This window comes from Oncorhynchus mykiss, chromosome 3, assembly GCF_057628025.1.
Source record: "Oncorhynchus mykiss isolate SJ-2025 chromosome 3, ASM5762802v1, whole genome shotgun sequence".
NCBI lineage: Eukaryota > Metazoa > Chordata > Actinopteri > Salmoniformes > Salmonidae > Oncorhynchus > Oncorhynchus mykiss.
Genome location: NC_143024.1, coordinates 45,355,434 through 45,371,060, shown reverse-complemented (window position 1 = coordinate 45,371,060; position 15,627 = coordinate 45,355,434). Strand labels below are relative to the sequence as shown.

The window sequence follows — 15,627 nt, the reverse complement described above, 5'->3', positions numbered from 1 at the left end:
TGCATTTTTTATTTTGTTCAGTATGGATGAATTTGTAGTGTTCATATAGCAAAATGTTCCTCTTTGCCCCTAGAATTAAATACAATTAATAATGGCATGTTATCAATTGCACTTAATCCAAATTACTGCAGGTATAATGACCCCCCCCCCCCCCCCCCCCCCAAAAAAAATACTCAGAACAAGGGATCATTTGAGTTTTATTCAACAATTTACATTAATATGTTTATCCTGTTATGCTTTTTAAAATGACACATCTTTTCAAGATTCTACTGACTACAAAGCCTCCGAGCTTTGCATGATAGAAGGCAAAAACCTAGCATTCAAAATGTCCTGTTTGCCGACTTGCCCTTAAAAATAACATATTTACAAAGATAGGTGGGGGGGGAGTGGAGAGTTCACCTACACCATTGCCTCTATAATGAGACAAGCCTGTTAAACTCATGGAATTTAAAAGTGCACAGATCAGGGAGCCCTGCGCTCCTCAACGCCTACGCCTGGCGGGAGACGTGGACCTGAAACAGACGCAAAGGGGAACATTAATGGTGCTGCACCATTCACACACACACACACACAAAATGACACACAGGCTAAAGAAACAGTCACACCTTCACTGGGGCCCTGTTAACATCAGCTCATCACGAGGACAATATATTGCATTTATTTCTGAATGAACTTGGTCACTCTCCTTTGGGAAGAACAGTTACTACATTCACACAAGACACTAAAATAGATTGATATGCTGCACATGCCCAACAGGGGGCACTATGGAGACAGAGGAACAGAAACTTGGCTACAAACGGTTCCTTTTTTTCTCCTTACACATCATGAAAAGATTAATGATTTATCTTTGTAAGGTAGCCTTGAGCCCTGACAGAGAACAAGGAAAGTTGTACAAAATAAATATTACTGGGCAGTCCACCTCCAATATGACAACAGAAACATGATACAACAGAAAAAATAATGGTAAAAAATGGAATACTACCTTGATCGTGACTTAGACTTGTTTTTGCGGCTTGCCTTCTTACCAGACTTGTGAGATTTTTCCGTTGATCTTGAGCGACTACGTTTGGATTTCTTAGACTTCTTTTCCTTGCTAAGCTCGGGGGTTTGGGACCTGCTCGACTCCGAGTCGGAGTACCTCTTGCTAGATTTGGCGGAGCCCTTCTTGCTAGCCTTGCTACCCTGATGGGAGTGCTTGTCACCTTGAGGGTCTGTGTGATCGCTGCTTTCTTTCCTTTTCTTGGATTTTCCATTGCTTTCCTCCGCCACCACAGAGCTCACCTCCCTATCCCTCTCTTTCTCCTTCCCCCTCTCCTTTTCCTTCCCTTTCTCCTTTTCCCGCTCTTTCTCTTTGGCTTTCTGCCTCTCCTTCTTCCTATCTGACTCTTTCTCCTTCTCCTTCTTCTCTTTCTCCTTCTTGTCGTGGCTGCCGCTACGGTCTTTCTTCCGGTCCCTATCCTTGCTGGAGGCTTTCTGCTTGTGCTTGCTGCTGTGACTGTCCCTGCGGTCCCTGCTCCTCTTCCTGTCTCTGTCCCTCTCCTTGTCCCTGCTCTTGCTGCGGCTGTGACTGTCCCTGCGCTCCCTACTCCTCTTCCTGTCTCTGTCCCTCTCCTTGTCCCTGCTCTTGCTGCGGCTGGCCCTGTCCTTGGACCTGCTCTTGCCTCCCCTGCTGACCCTTCGCTCTCGAGAGTGGCTGCGGTTCCGGTGGCGGGCAGAGCGCTCTGCGCTGTGGTTCCGACTGCCCTTCCTCCTCTCCCGGGCCTTGTCGCCGCTGCGCTCCCCGTGACGTCTGTGGGAGCCGCGACTGTGGCTGCGCCGGCCACCGCGGGCCCTGTGCGAGGAGGAGCGGCTGCGCCTCCTCTTCCTCCGGGGCGAGGAGGAGGGCGAAGAGGAGCGTGAGGAGGCTGAGGATGATGAGGAGAAGGAAGACGATTGGCTGCTGGCACTGCTGGAGCTGGAGTGGGAGCTGCTGCTGCGTCCGTTGCTGGGGGAACCGCTGGTGCCCCGCACTATGCCACGCTCCTTATGCAACGATCAAGCCAACACTATGAGTTCAGTAACATATAAATGATTAAATACAACTGTAACGTAGCCTGTTGTCAGGTAAGGTGGGGTGGGGAGTGATACATTTTGATGATTGGTGTTGTGTTGAACATATACACAATATATACAAGGTATGTGGACACCCCTTCAAATGAGTGGATTCGGCTATTTCAGGCACACCCGTTGCTGACAGGTGTATAAAATCGAGCACACAGCCATGCAATCTCATTTCCAACAAGTAACTTCATCAAATTTCTGCCCTGCTAGAGCTGCTCTGGTCAACTGTAAGTGTTGTTATTATCAACTAGTGATGGGTCGGTCGCGAAGGTGAACGTTGGGAACCGGCTCGAATATCAAAAGAGACGAATCTATTTATAAACATTTTTTTTAAATGAAGATATGAATAATCAAAAGATTTAAATTAATATAATTAACTATTTCAAAGAACGAAAATAGTAATAAAATAATATAGGCCTAAATGCTCAAGCGCACACATTCGTTCTGACTGTCTGCTCAGACTAACAGCCTCGCCTGTTGTTCCTGTCAATCAGACACGTAGTGTCAACCAATGAACCAAAGATGCATGAGGGAGGGCCGAGCCAACTCACAGTCACACACTTAGCAGCCGAGGAGAGAGAGGAAGGACAGCTGTGAAATCAACAGCTGGAAGATGAGTCGGAAGTACAGTAGCATTTGGATGCATTTTAATCATGTAGACAATGTTAGAGCACAGTGTAGAATTTGCCAAAAACAAAATCTCATAAAAAGCCGGTTCTAAGCACAACCTACACCGGTATATGTGAACTGTACACCCAACTGTGAAGCTAGCTGTAGCGGAGCTTCGAGAAACTAGCGGGCCTGCTTGTGATAGTGGTGGAGCCAGCATCTCCGTACCCACTCAGTCACGTAGGCCTACTCCGCGACCCACAGCAACGCAGTCTTATATGGAACAGTTTATGCCAAACGTCTACGTTTGTAGCAAAACAAGGCCAAAATTATATTGCATTGGCTAAAATGATTGTCACCGATTTCCAGCCATTTTCGTGAGTGGAGGACAGAGGTTTTAGAAATTATAGCAATAGTCTAAATCCAATGTACACAATTCCAAGCAGGAAATCCTTTCAAAATCACCTATTCCACAACCTGTACAAGAGCACGCAGACTTCAGTGCGGGAAAGAGTCCAAAAAGTTACTGCAGTTTGTCTTACCACTGAATGCTGTACATCAAGGGTAACCACTTCTTATACATGTCACTTCATTGAAGATTTTTCGATGTCTAGCTGTCTTCTGGACTGCTTTGAGTTCAGCGACAGACACACCTCAGAGAACTTGGCAGAGGAACTGTTGAGAATGGCAAGTAGATGGAAAAGTGATCTGTTGTGTTAGCGACAATGCAGCTAACATAACCAAAGCCACGAAAGCAGCTGTGGAACACTACCACAGGAGCACAGAAGGTGCTGAAAAACTTAAGTCTACACAACGCCAGATGGGGATGCCTGGGTTTAGGCCTAAACAAGACTGCACTACAAGGTGGAATTCTCATGTTTATTGAGTCAAAGGATGCCATCATCTCTACCCTGGCCATTGTCAATGCACCTGTTGATGCTCTGACCCAAGAGGAATGGGAGGTGTGCAGAGTCCTGGAACCCTTTGAGCAGGTCACTGTTGAGATCAGTGGAGAGGTACAGAAAGCCGCTATTACTACATTATTTAATCCAGTATTATATATGTATATGACCAGTAGATGAGAATGTAGTATCAGCAGACAAAACATGAACCTGAACTAATAAGTTAAAGTTCTCTCTTTTCAGCTATGTGACAGCTTCAAAAATGATACTCCTGTGTAAGTGTCTGCAGCGAATCACAACCTGCCGACAGAGAAGCAGATGTAACCACAGGACATGTGACAGTTGATGGACACCCTATGGAGGAGCCCCTCCAAAGATCTGCAGATCCTGAGCAGGTGGAAGAACAAGGCCTCTGTCTACCCACGGCTCACTAAAGTCATGACAGGGAGACTCTGCTTAGTGGCCACAACCGTTCCCTCTGAGGGGGTCTTCTCAAAAACGGGACAAATAATTACTGAGAGAAGAAACCACATCAGGTCCTTGAAAGTGAGGCAGCTTGCATTTCTGAATGCAAATCTCTCATAAAAGCAAAATATGGTCAGCATTGCTGTGTGCTGCTGGTTATAATATGGCAATAAAGGAGAGAGAAGAGGGTCCATCTGTGACAGAACCGCACATTCAAGAGTGGCCTTTTACAGTACCCAGCACAAGGTGCACCTGTGTAATGATCATGCTGTTTAATCAGCTTCTAGATATGCAACACCTGTCAGGTGGATGAATTATCTTGGCCAAGGAGAAATGCTCACTAACAAGGATGTAAACAAATTTGTAGACAAGATGAGATAAACTTTTATTTCAACTCATGAACCATGGGACCAACGCTTCATATGTTGCATTTTTTATTTTGTTCAGTATGGATGAATTTGTAGTGTTCATATAGCAAAATGTTCCTCTTTGCCCCTAGAATTAAATACAATTAATAATGGCATGTTATCAATTGCACTTAATCCAAATTACTGCAGGTATAATGACCCCCCCCCCCCCCCCCCCCCCAAAAAAAAATACTCAGAACAAGGGATCATTTGAGTTTTATTCAACAATTTACATTAATATGTTTATCCTGTTATGCTTTTTAAAATGACACATCTTTTCAAGATTCTACTGACTACAAAGCCTCCGAGCTTTGCATGATAGAAGGCAAAAACCTAGCATTCAAAATGTCCTGTTTGCCGACTTGCCCTTAAAAATAACATATTTACAAAGATAGGTGGGGGGGGAGTGGAGAGTTCACCTACACCATTGCCTCTATAATGAGACAAGCCTGTTAAACTCATGGAATTTAAAAGTGCACAGATCAGGGAGCCCTGCGCTCCTCAACGCCTACGCCTGGCGGGAGACGTGGACCTGAAACAGACGCAAAGGGGAACATTAATGGTGCTGCACCATTCACACACACACACACACAAAATGACACACAGGCTAAAGAAACAGTCACACCTTCACTGGGGCCCTGTTAACATCAGCTCATCACGAGGACAATATATTGCATTTATTTCTGAATGAACTTGGTCACTCTCCTTTGGGAAGAACAGTTACTACATTCACACAAGACACTAAAATAGATTGATATGCTGCACATGCCCAACAGGGGGCACTATGGAGACAGAGGAACAGAAACTTGGCTACAAACGGTTCCTTTTTTTCTCCTTACACATCATGAAAAGATTAATGATTTATCTTTGTAAGGTAGCCTTGAGCCCTGACAGAGAACAAGGAAAGTTGTACAAAATAAATATTACTGGGCAGTCCACCTCCAATATGACAACAGAAACATGATACAACAGAAAAAATAATGGTAAAAAATGGAATACTACCTTGATCGTGACTTAGACTTGTTTTTGCGGCTTGCCTTCTTACCAGACTTGTGAGATTTTTCCGTTGATCTTGAGCGACTACGTTTGGATTTCTTAGACTTCTTTTCCTTGCTAAGCTCGGGGGTTTGGGACCTGCTCGACTCCGAGTCGGAGTACCTCTTGCTAGATTTGGCGGAGCCCTTCTTGCTAGCCTTGCTACCCTGATGGGAGTGCTTGTCACCTTGAGGGTCTGTGTGATCGCTGCTTTCTTTCCTTTTCTTGGATTTTCCATTGCTTTCCTCCGCCACCACAGAGCTCACCTCCCTATCCCTCTCTTTCTCCTTCCCCCTCTCCTTTTCCTTCCCTTTCTCCTTTTCCCGCTCTTTCTCTTTGGCTTTCTGCCTCTCCTTCTTCCTATCTGACTCTTTCTCCTTCTCCTTCTTCTCTTTCTCCTTCTTGTCGTGGCTGCCGCTACGGTCTTTCTTCCGGTCCCTATCCTTGCTGGAGGCTTTCTGCTTGTGCTTGCTGCTGTGACTGTCCCTGCGGTCCCTGCTCCTCTTCCTGTCTCTGTCCCTCTCCTTGTCCCTGCTCTTGCTGCGGCTGTGACTGTCCCTGCGCTCCCTACTCCTCTTCCTGTCTCTGTCCCTCTCCTTGTCCCTGCTCTTGCTGCGGCTGGCCCTGTCCTTGGACCTGCTCTTGCCTCCCCTGCTGACCCTTCGCTCTCGAGAGTGGCTGCGGTTCCGGTGGCGGGCAGAGCGCTCTGCGCTGTGGTTCCGACTGCCCTTCCTCCTCTCCCGGGCCTTGTCGCCGCTGCGCTCCCCGTGACGTCTGTGGGAGCCGCGACTGTGGCTGCGCCGGCCACCGCGGGCCCTGTGCGAGGAGGAGCGGCTGCGCCTCCTCTTCCTCCGGGGCGAGGAGGAGGGCGAAGAGGAGCGTGAGGAGGCTGAGGATGATGAGGAGAAGGAAGACGATTGGCTGCTGGCACTGCTGGAGCTGGAGTGGGAGCTGCTGCTGCGTCCGTTGCTGGGGGAACCGCTGGTGCCCCGCACTATGCCACGCTCCTTACCCCGACCCACCTGCCTGACCTCGTTGCTAACCTCAGGCTCACTGCGGGACCTGCGTCTCTCTGCTGTGGGTTCCGCCTCCCTCTCTCTCACTTCCTGTTTGTGGAGGCTCTCTAACTGGCCCTCATCATAATCCCCTCTCTCTCTGCTCACTCTGTCCAGTGCCATCTCTTCTGGAAGACAGACAGAAAACAAAACATATATGTTAAAACTCAAAGACAACGTCACCGCTGCTTATTGATATTGCCTTTAGTTCCCTCACCACGTGCGTGCTGCGCCTCCTGCGCTTGTCTCTCCTGCAGCTCCCTCTCCTTACGTCGGAAGGCGTCTATCTTCTCCCGGATACGGTGGTGCAGCTCCTCCTCGTCCGTGTCGGAGGACTCGGACGCCTGGGCGCTGTGCTCCTCCTCGTCCTCACTCAAGTCCGAGCCATAGTCTCCAAGTCCACCTGCCACAACAGAGCCCCCAGCTTTTTGAGCAAGACCGCTGCAACTAGCCATACACCCAACCAAGCTTCCCATCAAAGACGAGCCTACTGTCTGTCTGTTTTCAACTGAACTTCATACTAGAAACCCACTGACACCCCACTTACTGTGAGATGGCATGCTCTTTAGTGTTCTGATAAGAAAAAAAACTTTGTAAATCTAAGGCTAAGACACTCAAACTGTGCTGTGAAGGATTGCAACATTTCAGAAACATTCCCCAAATTCCCAGTTTTATCAGAAATCCCGGGAGAAGAATTCCAGGTTGGAGGATTCCATGACAGCTAATTCCTTTCCAACCGGAATAAAAAAATAAATAACAAATACTTCTGGTAATGTTTGGGGAATTTTGCAACCCTAGCTGTGAGGTGGACCCTTCCCTTCGGCTGCCTCAGTCACTCTTCTGAGCTACTAAAGCAGTGAAGGGGACAGGGGTTTGAGCTCTGATTCTTACCCAGCAACACCCCCCCCCCCCCCAACCCCCCCGCCTGGAGGAAAAGAAGGGGAACTCACCAATGCCGATCAGAGAAGTCAGTGCACTTGACTGTGCCAGCTGTTTGGCAGGCGCTTTGATTCACATCAACAACAGGAACAACATGTTAAAACACATAGAGCCACCATAGAGACAGCCACCATAGAGAAGTCTCTAGAGAAGGGGGGCACAGATAATGCACTATTCACAAGAGCGGTCTTTGGCAACAACAACAAAAAATAAAATAAAAAATAAATGAGAAAACGGAGAGAAGAGAAGGGGTTAACAAACAACGTCTGTCACATACATTCAAAGTCAAGACAGTTGGAATAGGGGAGAAGAACCACTCTGTACTAATGCACTAGTGTCAGATAAACAGGGACAAGTCACTTGAATCTGATCTATAGGTGAGTGTATGTTATAAAGTCAATGGGTTCAGAAACAGTCATTCAGGAGGACCTTCAGGAGCAGCAACCAGGGAAAACAGCTTAGGTTACTGTTGTTTTGTTTTAAATACACCAGCTGCTCGACTGTCTTTACCAGGGCCATTTTCTTTTTCTTCCGTTGCATTAGCAGAGAATGGTTGAAGATGCATATGATCACATTTGGAAAATACTCCTAAGTTTGCCACTCAATTACCCTGACTTACGGAGATGAATTGAGTGACGTTTTTCAGACTATATAAAACAGGCTTAAACATGATGTCTTTGTGACAGGCACAGATGATGCGTGGGCTCGAGGAGACGGGGGTAAGCAGACCTTTGGTGGCTTTGCGGTGAGTCTCTTTGGCCACAGTTTGGATCTCTTCGTTGGTGACCTCCAGCAGGATTTCCGTCAGCAGAGTTTTAGTCACAATCATCTTTGGAGAGAAATGTGAGAAAAGGCTCTGACATGAGTTAATGATAATAATTTGTTTGTTAAGAGGGCAATTTTCTTGCAATCTTGGATAGGATGTTTTTGTTATATTTTGAAATTAGTGAAAACAGGGACCACTAAATTCAGAGCTGCAATTAGAGCACCAGGGCTCTATAACATAACACAAACAAATGTATAACAAAAGACATCCTAATAGGGCTGGACGACGTGGCCGAAAAATGACATATAGATTTGTTTCAAACTTATAGGCGATTCACGATATATACATTGTTGTTTGTTGTTCATGGTTTCTCCAAATAAGCTTTGTTGTACAATTAAAAAGGTCCAATACATTGATCTAATGAATTCAGGGCGTGTGAAATTATACCGAGGCTAAATGTAAGCCTTCCACAACTCACTAATAATTTAAATATTTTATCAAGAATTTATTAACCTGCTTTTTTGCAATAATAACTGATCTGGAGTTCAAGTCTGTCTATTAAAATGTCATTTTTGTTACAAATTTAACCACAACCATGGACAATGCACTTCTTGTAGCAGGCATTATAGAAAACTAACGCAGGTCAAACAATCTCTCAAGCACAAGCCCACGTGCTAGAGAATAGCTAGCTAATCTTTATATTTCAAGTTAACTTGGATCTATTTGCTAGCTAACAAGACAGAACAGTTGAATTGCTATGAACACACTTCTGTCCGTCTCCAACTGTTTGAACAGTGTGCTAGCCTGTCCATTTTGTTCAGAACGGCATACCTTATTTCGCAGAATGAGAACAAATTGCCAACTCCTTTATAACAGGTGCTTTATGCTTATTGCAAATGTATAAAACACAGACTAGACAGCTAGTATAACAGTCTTTGGCTGAAATGCTGCTAGTGGTACCGCAATGCCACGCCTACAAACGGAGCATAAATTTTCCTGAATTTTCCTGTTTTTTATTACAGTAAAAAGTATAAATGTGTTTCGGTGTCCATATGACCGATTCTGTTAGACCAAACCTCAAATCCAAATAGTAAGTTGAAACTGCTTGTCAGATAGGAAGTGATCTCTCGTCTTTGTTGTTGTGAGTGGCTTGGTGTGTGTGTGTAAACACAGAAGAAGATGCGAAGCGAGAGGTTTCTCTCTTGCCAAAATCTATCCAAATTTAGCCCAGTGCGTTTCTATGGTCATAAGTTTGTCGCCTGTCTTCCCGCCCTTGGGACGATTCCCATTGTTAGGGAGGAGACATGAGCATCTCATCATTATATACAGATCCCTGGTATAAATGGGAAGGTACACACAGAACAGAAGGAGCAAGAGACTAAACAAAAAGAGACGAGACAAAAAAAAGACAAGTAGCCTACAAGCCAACAAACGCTAATTAAAAAAAAAAGTTGACTCTTGCGATACAGGCATTTAGAATATCGCGCAAGAATTCAAATTATCACACAACCCTACACCCACCCCAACGTGTCAGAATGGTAGCTGTAAGCAAAACTGACCAGCTGGAACTCTCTCTCCTCCTCAGTCATCTCTGGTTCGCTCTGGTCCTCAAGGGGAGGTGACGGGCTCCTGCTGGCCAGTTCCTGCTTCCTGGTCAGGACCCGGTCCTCATCTTCCCTCTCCTCTTCATCACCCTCTTCATCATCACTGTCCTGTTACAGGGGAGGGAAAGGGGTGGTAGGTCAGATATACATAGATACGACAACAGAACCTCCTGAAAGCTCACTAGTGTCACAGGTTTACAGGAATATAATGAAATTATTTGGGGGATATTTCAACCCACTGTTCATAAGGTTAATGGGATTCGTGACGCCATGGAAACAAAAAGTGATTGATGCTTACAAATTTACTCTTGCGGGGTAAACGAGGCCCATCTCCTCCCTCGTCCACCGCGTCGCTCTCTTTGTCTTCATCTTTAGCCATTTCAGCACGCTGTTTCTCCATGCGCTCCTTCTCCAGCTTCTTCTGTTTCTCCCTGTCCATCTTCTCCAGGCCCTCTCGGATCCAGGCCGGCAGGGTGCGCCTCTTCACAGCATCTGAGAGGAGAGCCAGGTCATTGGATGCTGTGTGTGCGTGTCTGTTTTCCTGCGTGCCTGGGAAAGCTAATTGAGAAAAGTAGAGATCAACACAGACACAAAACATGGTGAGATACAACATTTAGGATGTTGTGGGTATTTCAAGGCAAGAGAGTTGAAGCAAGTCTCTGCCTCTGACAGAAGAAAGTGTCCAGGGATGAAATCCTGATCTGCGGCCATTTAATGAGGACGTTTTTGTACCAAGGTGTTGGTGAAGATGCTCACCGAGGGCGGCAGCAGGAGCATCTTGTTTGGGGATCTGGATGGGGGACCTCTGGCGATCCCTAAAGCCAGGGGGCCTGTCCCGTCTGTTCTGTGGGGGACCCTGTTGCCAGTATGGAGGGTGGAACCCTGTGGATGTGGGGCCGTAGGTGGCAACCGCCCCATGCTACAGAGAGAGAAAACGAGAAATGAGGACCATCCAAACTAGTTGAATGATGGAGAGACCATATACAGCAGCCAAGGAACTCTAATGTAACTGTGTGGTGTGTACCTGATAATCAAACTGGTTTATGGCCATTGGGTTCATGGCGTAGTTGTCGGGCTGACCCCCGAAGCCGTGGCTGTTCTGGGGGTAGACCCTGTGGTGGCCTTCAGAGAACTCCAGACTGTCCTGGCTGTTGCTGTCCTCAGAGGGAGCCACCACATCCATAGGTCCAGTCCCCATAGGTCCTGTTCCTGGGGGGATCCACACCTGGTCTATGGGAGGAGGAGGAGGAGGAGGGGGCTGACCGTGCATCCCCCATTCTGTGAACAACAAATGTACATTGTTATTGTTTATTAGGATCTCTTTAAGCCCACCAAAAGGCTTGTCTTACACGAGACCAATCAAAAATCAAAAACATACACTTGCAGTCATGCTATTCTAACATTAAACTACTGGACTGCAGGGGAACTAAGTTGATTGGGGCACAGCTCTGTTAATGTGGTGGATGTGAAATTCTCCCATAACATGTTCGCTGGAGTACATCGGTGACATCACATCATCCCTGAGATATAATGACAAATTATGTACCGACTGAGTATAGCAAGCATGATTGTCTTGCAACGTGAGAAAACAGATCACCGACATAAGCCTTCTATATTCTCCATCCCCAGAAAATTATGCTTAGAGTTTACCAGGTTGCCACAATCTGCCAAAATTGGCGTCGCCCTGGAAGGAGCCATGGTTATTGGGCATCACAGGATCCATGCCAGGGATGTCCTGTCCATTAGGATGAATGTTCTGTTGGTCTACTGAAGGGCCTGTAGACTCTTTCTGAGCAATCCAGGCCTGGGCCAGTGCTGCCCAGTCCACTTGGCCTGCACCACACAGAGAGAGAGACAAGAGAAGCGTTGTTTGGGGTGTCATTTTGTAAAATTGTAAATAATGCAATGATTGAGCTCTCATTCTGCATGGTCAAAGCAATGTTACACCAATCCAATCTTGGATAATTTCCATTTGTACAGTGCTCCATGCATACAGGTCACCCACTTGGATCTTGCTGGTGCTGGAAGGACTGCATCCACTGCTGCTGGTTCATAGGCCATTGCGGCCAAGGCTGTCCACCCTGGTCCCACATTTCTCACCCTGTAGTTCCTACGCCTGTAGCCTGCCTATGTGAGACAGAAGCATGATATGACATTACTGTAATTGAATAGTGATATTCTCAATGTGAACCGTCCATGCGAACTGGACGTATGATGACTGGCCGGGGTAGGACGTCATTGCGAAATAAGATTTTTTCTTAAGTGACTTGCCTAATTAAATAAAATGTTAAATAAATACAAATAAATGTGTTAGCAAGCTAGTTATGTAGCCTCAGTTATGTAAAGTTAGCTACATGAGGCGGTTCACCCAAATGGCTTGGATCAAACAAGTAGCGTTAGCATCGATGCAGATGATTTTTTGACAGTGCTGAAGCCAACGAATTAAATAAAGGCAAAGCTAAATTGCTAACCTTGATAGCTAATTGAGATCTGCGTAATTGTGGCTAGCTAGTTACCTAGCTAACATTCACGCCCCTAAGTTAACTGAGGCGGACATGGATGTTTGCTGGGTGGCGCCAGCTAGCGAACGTTTGCACTTCACGCTACAAGTGGATTTCATTTACATTGCATGCACTTAATTTGTGATATCTAGGTAGGTAAACACTCGTGTTATATAAACTACTGTGCATTACTCGTCTGCTTCATCAGTCAATTTTTTTCCGAATTCCCCAGGCTCAGTGCGAAATGCAGCTGGCTAACAGTTAGCCAGCTAACAGTTAGCTATCGTCAGCTTGCTCGTTTTCCAAGATTCGGGTTGGAAAGTTAGAAAATAGCTAGCCGTGATTTGGAATAACGCTTCAAAGATCAGTCGCTAACATCACCCACTGTAACATCTGCATGATAAGAATGCACACAAACGAAACATCATAACTAACGTGAGCGTCTCCCACCTCACCGACTTGGTTCTTCGCCGTCGAGCACTCAAAATGGCTACGACCTGGAAGTAGTCTGGTCGGAGGCGACCTCGCCACAACCCATTGGGGCTCTATGGGGCCAAAAGTAGGCCTGCTGATTGTAAATTATGGCCAAAAGATCATGAAAAAGTGACAAAACAACAATTCTGCAGAAATGATGTACTATCATTCTTCTGGTACATATTACAAGCTATTTCCAAATGACAATCTGGCCCAAATTGTATTTAGTAGAGTAATTGTAAATATTTTAAAGTTCATCTACCTTATATATGTTTTTTTTAAGGGTAGCGTTAGTGTAGCTTAATCTCTTCCAGTGTGAAGTAATTGGTAGCTTGGTACACTATATTTTCAGAGTAGTTTCCCCAACACCGGAAGACATATTCCCGTGAAATTAACATGGAGAGGTATGGATTGGAATAGGTCAATAAAGAGGAGATGGTGGTGGAACCGTATCGTGAGCTTTACACACACACACACACACACACACACACACACACACACCTATGGCCTGATTAAGACATATTCACTTGAAATGAACACTGGAGAAAATAAGTCATGGTGTAGATAAAAGAGGAATGGAGAACAGGAACAAGGAGACAGAGCTGTGGGAAAGAGTGAGCGTCTTAGAAGAGGAGAGAAAGCGTTTACACGCACCTCTTTTCCACCTCTTTCAGTGGAGTAGAGACTCCACTTCTCTTTGTTTGCATTCTTATTTGTCTCTGTATTCTCTGCATTCCTCTTTGACTCAGAGTGGTTTCACGCGTGTTCTCTCCCCAACAGCCGAAGAGTAGTGAGCATTCCATGATGATGCTCCTCGGAGCATCTGCCAGGGTGCTCAACAACCTAAACTCCACTGGTATAGCCTACCCTTGTCATCTCAAGACCACAGTGGCTGTTTTATATTCTCTAGTCCTGGACTAAAAGACGTGCATAACTAAGAATCTCTGGGTGCGTCCAAAATGACACCCTATTCCCTAAATAGTGGGAATATGTCTACACACCTCACAAGCTACAGACAACACTCACTCACTCACACACAGATGCACTGCCACACTGACAAGTGCGATTATCATCTGAGTTTACTCCAGCCAGGAGAACATGGGCGTGTATTGTGATGTTCAGCAGTATCTGACCCCAAACAGGTGACGATTTGAGACTGAATTTCTACGTGAAATATATGTTCAAGGCCCCTGCTATAGTGTCCTGTACAGGGATTGAACTTGTGCATGAATCCTGTGACGGCCCTCTATCTACAAATCTAGCTGTGAGTGAAAAATGTGTTGCATATATCACCAAAGTTACAATCCATAAACAGCTGCCCTACTACATGGAATTCTATGGCTAAGCTTCTAACATTCTAATGTCAATGGCACAATATGGGCCATTTTTAAACGATGGTTGTAGCTGGGGCTTTCAAGGTTGGTTAACATATACATCGTTTAAAAGGTAATTTCATGACCTTTCAGAACCACTTGAAACTCATTTTGAAATGAACCAGGAATTATTTTTTAAAGCATAGAGGTAATTCTGATATGTACCCGAGACTCAAGGTCAAAGTTCTGTTGACCTGAAAATTCTGAAAATGTGTCTGATAGATAGCTGGGAATCTAAGCTTTCCAATGATATCTGATGAAAGGGTATATGTGAGCAATATATATACCACCATTGTTTGTCATAGGGTAAAATCTTACATTTTTTTCTACTAATAATTGGCTATCAGATTTTCCACCAATGCTCCTTATAGGACACATCACTGCACTCTATACTCCTCTGTAAACTGGTCATCTCTGTATACCCATCGCAAGAACCACTGGTTGATGCTTATTTATAAAACCTTCTTAGACCTCACTCCCCCTATCTGAGATACCTAGTACAGCCCTCATCCTCCACATACAACACCCTTTCTACCAGTCACATTCTATTAAAGGTCCCCAAAGCACACACACATGCCAGGGTCGCTTGTCTTTTCAGTTCGCTGCAGCTAGCTTCTGGAACGAGCTGCAAAAAACACTCAAACTGGACAGTTTTATCTCAATCTCTTCATTCAAAGACTCAATCATGGACACTTTTGCTGACAGTTGAGGCTGCTTCACGTGATATATTGTTGTCTCTACCATCTTGCCTTTGTGCTGTTGTCTGTGCCCAATAATGTTTGTACCATGTTTTGTGCTGCTACCACGTTTTTCTGCTGCAATGTTGTGTTGCTACCATGTTGTTTTCACGTGGTGTCACTACCATGCTTTGTTGTCATGTGTTGCTACCATGCTATGTTGTTGTTTTATAGGTCTCTCTTTATGTAGTGTTGTGGTGTCTCTCTTGTCGTGCTGTGTGTTATGTCCTATTATTCTTATCCCCCGTCCCCGCAGGAGGTCTTTTTTCTAGGCCATCATTGTAAATAAGAATTTGTTCTTAACTGACTTGCCTAGTTAAATGAAGGTCAAATAAAATAAAATAAATTGTCTCATCGTTTTTAAAGAATGACATGAAAATATTATTTTTCACATTTCTTTCATTAGACTTGTACACCGTGAATTGTCTTCAAGTGGAGAGATGAAAGAAAAGATGGAGAGATGAAAGGGTGATAACACACAGAAAGCTCCCATTGCTGCACTGCTGTCACACATTTCCAGCTCTAGGGACAATGACCTTCACGAAAATCACTATGAGACATTGTCACCCCAAGTGAGCCTTCTAGTAAAAACAACCATTTTTACTAGAAACGTCAAAAAAATTACATTAGAAGATTTTATATTTTGTTATACGATGTAAT

General features: G+C 45.2%; 1 protein-coding gene and 1 long non-coding RNA gene across 8 annotated transcripts in view; one reads left to right on the top strand and one right to left on the bottom strand.

Annotated features, from left to right (window-relative positions):
* Window positions 1-15,627, top strand: part of LOC149984557 (uncharacterized) — a 123,907-nt gene that overhangs the window by 38,930 nt on the left and 69,350 nt on the right. The gene's annotated exons all lie outside the window — the stretch shown is intronic.
* Window positions 4,684-12,917, bottom strand: pnisr (PNN-interacting serine/arginine-rich protein). Of its 7 annotated transcripts, none has more exons than XM_021596371.3 (12): window positions 12,834-12,917; window positions 11,888-12,009; window positions 11,533-11,715; window positions 10,907-11,160; window positions 10,639-10,801; window positions 10,181-10,440; window positions 9,838-9,990; window positions 8,242-8,341; window positions 7,524-7,577; window positions 6,791-6,976; window positions 5,486-6,701; window positions 4,684-5,015 (listed from the first exon to the last, which is right to left on the bottom strand). In XM_021596371.3, exons 2-12 carry the CDS (start codon window positions 11,973-11,975, stop codon window positions 4,985-4,987), a joined length of 2,688 nt encoding a protein of 895 aa, XP_021452046.3. In that variant the 5' UTR covers window positions 11,976-12,009; window positions 12,834-12,917; the 3' UTR covers window positions 4,684-4,984. The 7 variants fall into 7 exon arrangements, with proteins under 7 accessions (XP_021452046.3, XP_021452056.3, XP_021452051.3 ...); XM_021596381.3 differs by having other exon boundaries at window positions 5,486-6,698; XM_021596376.3 differs by having other exon boundaries at window positions 12,839-12,912.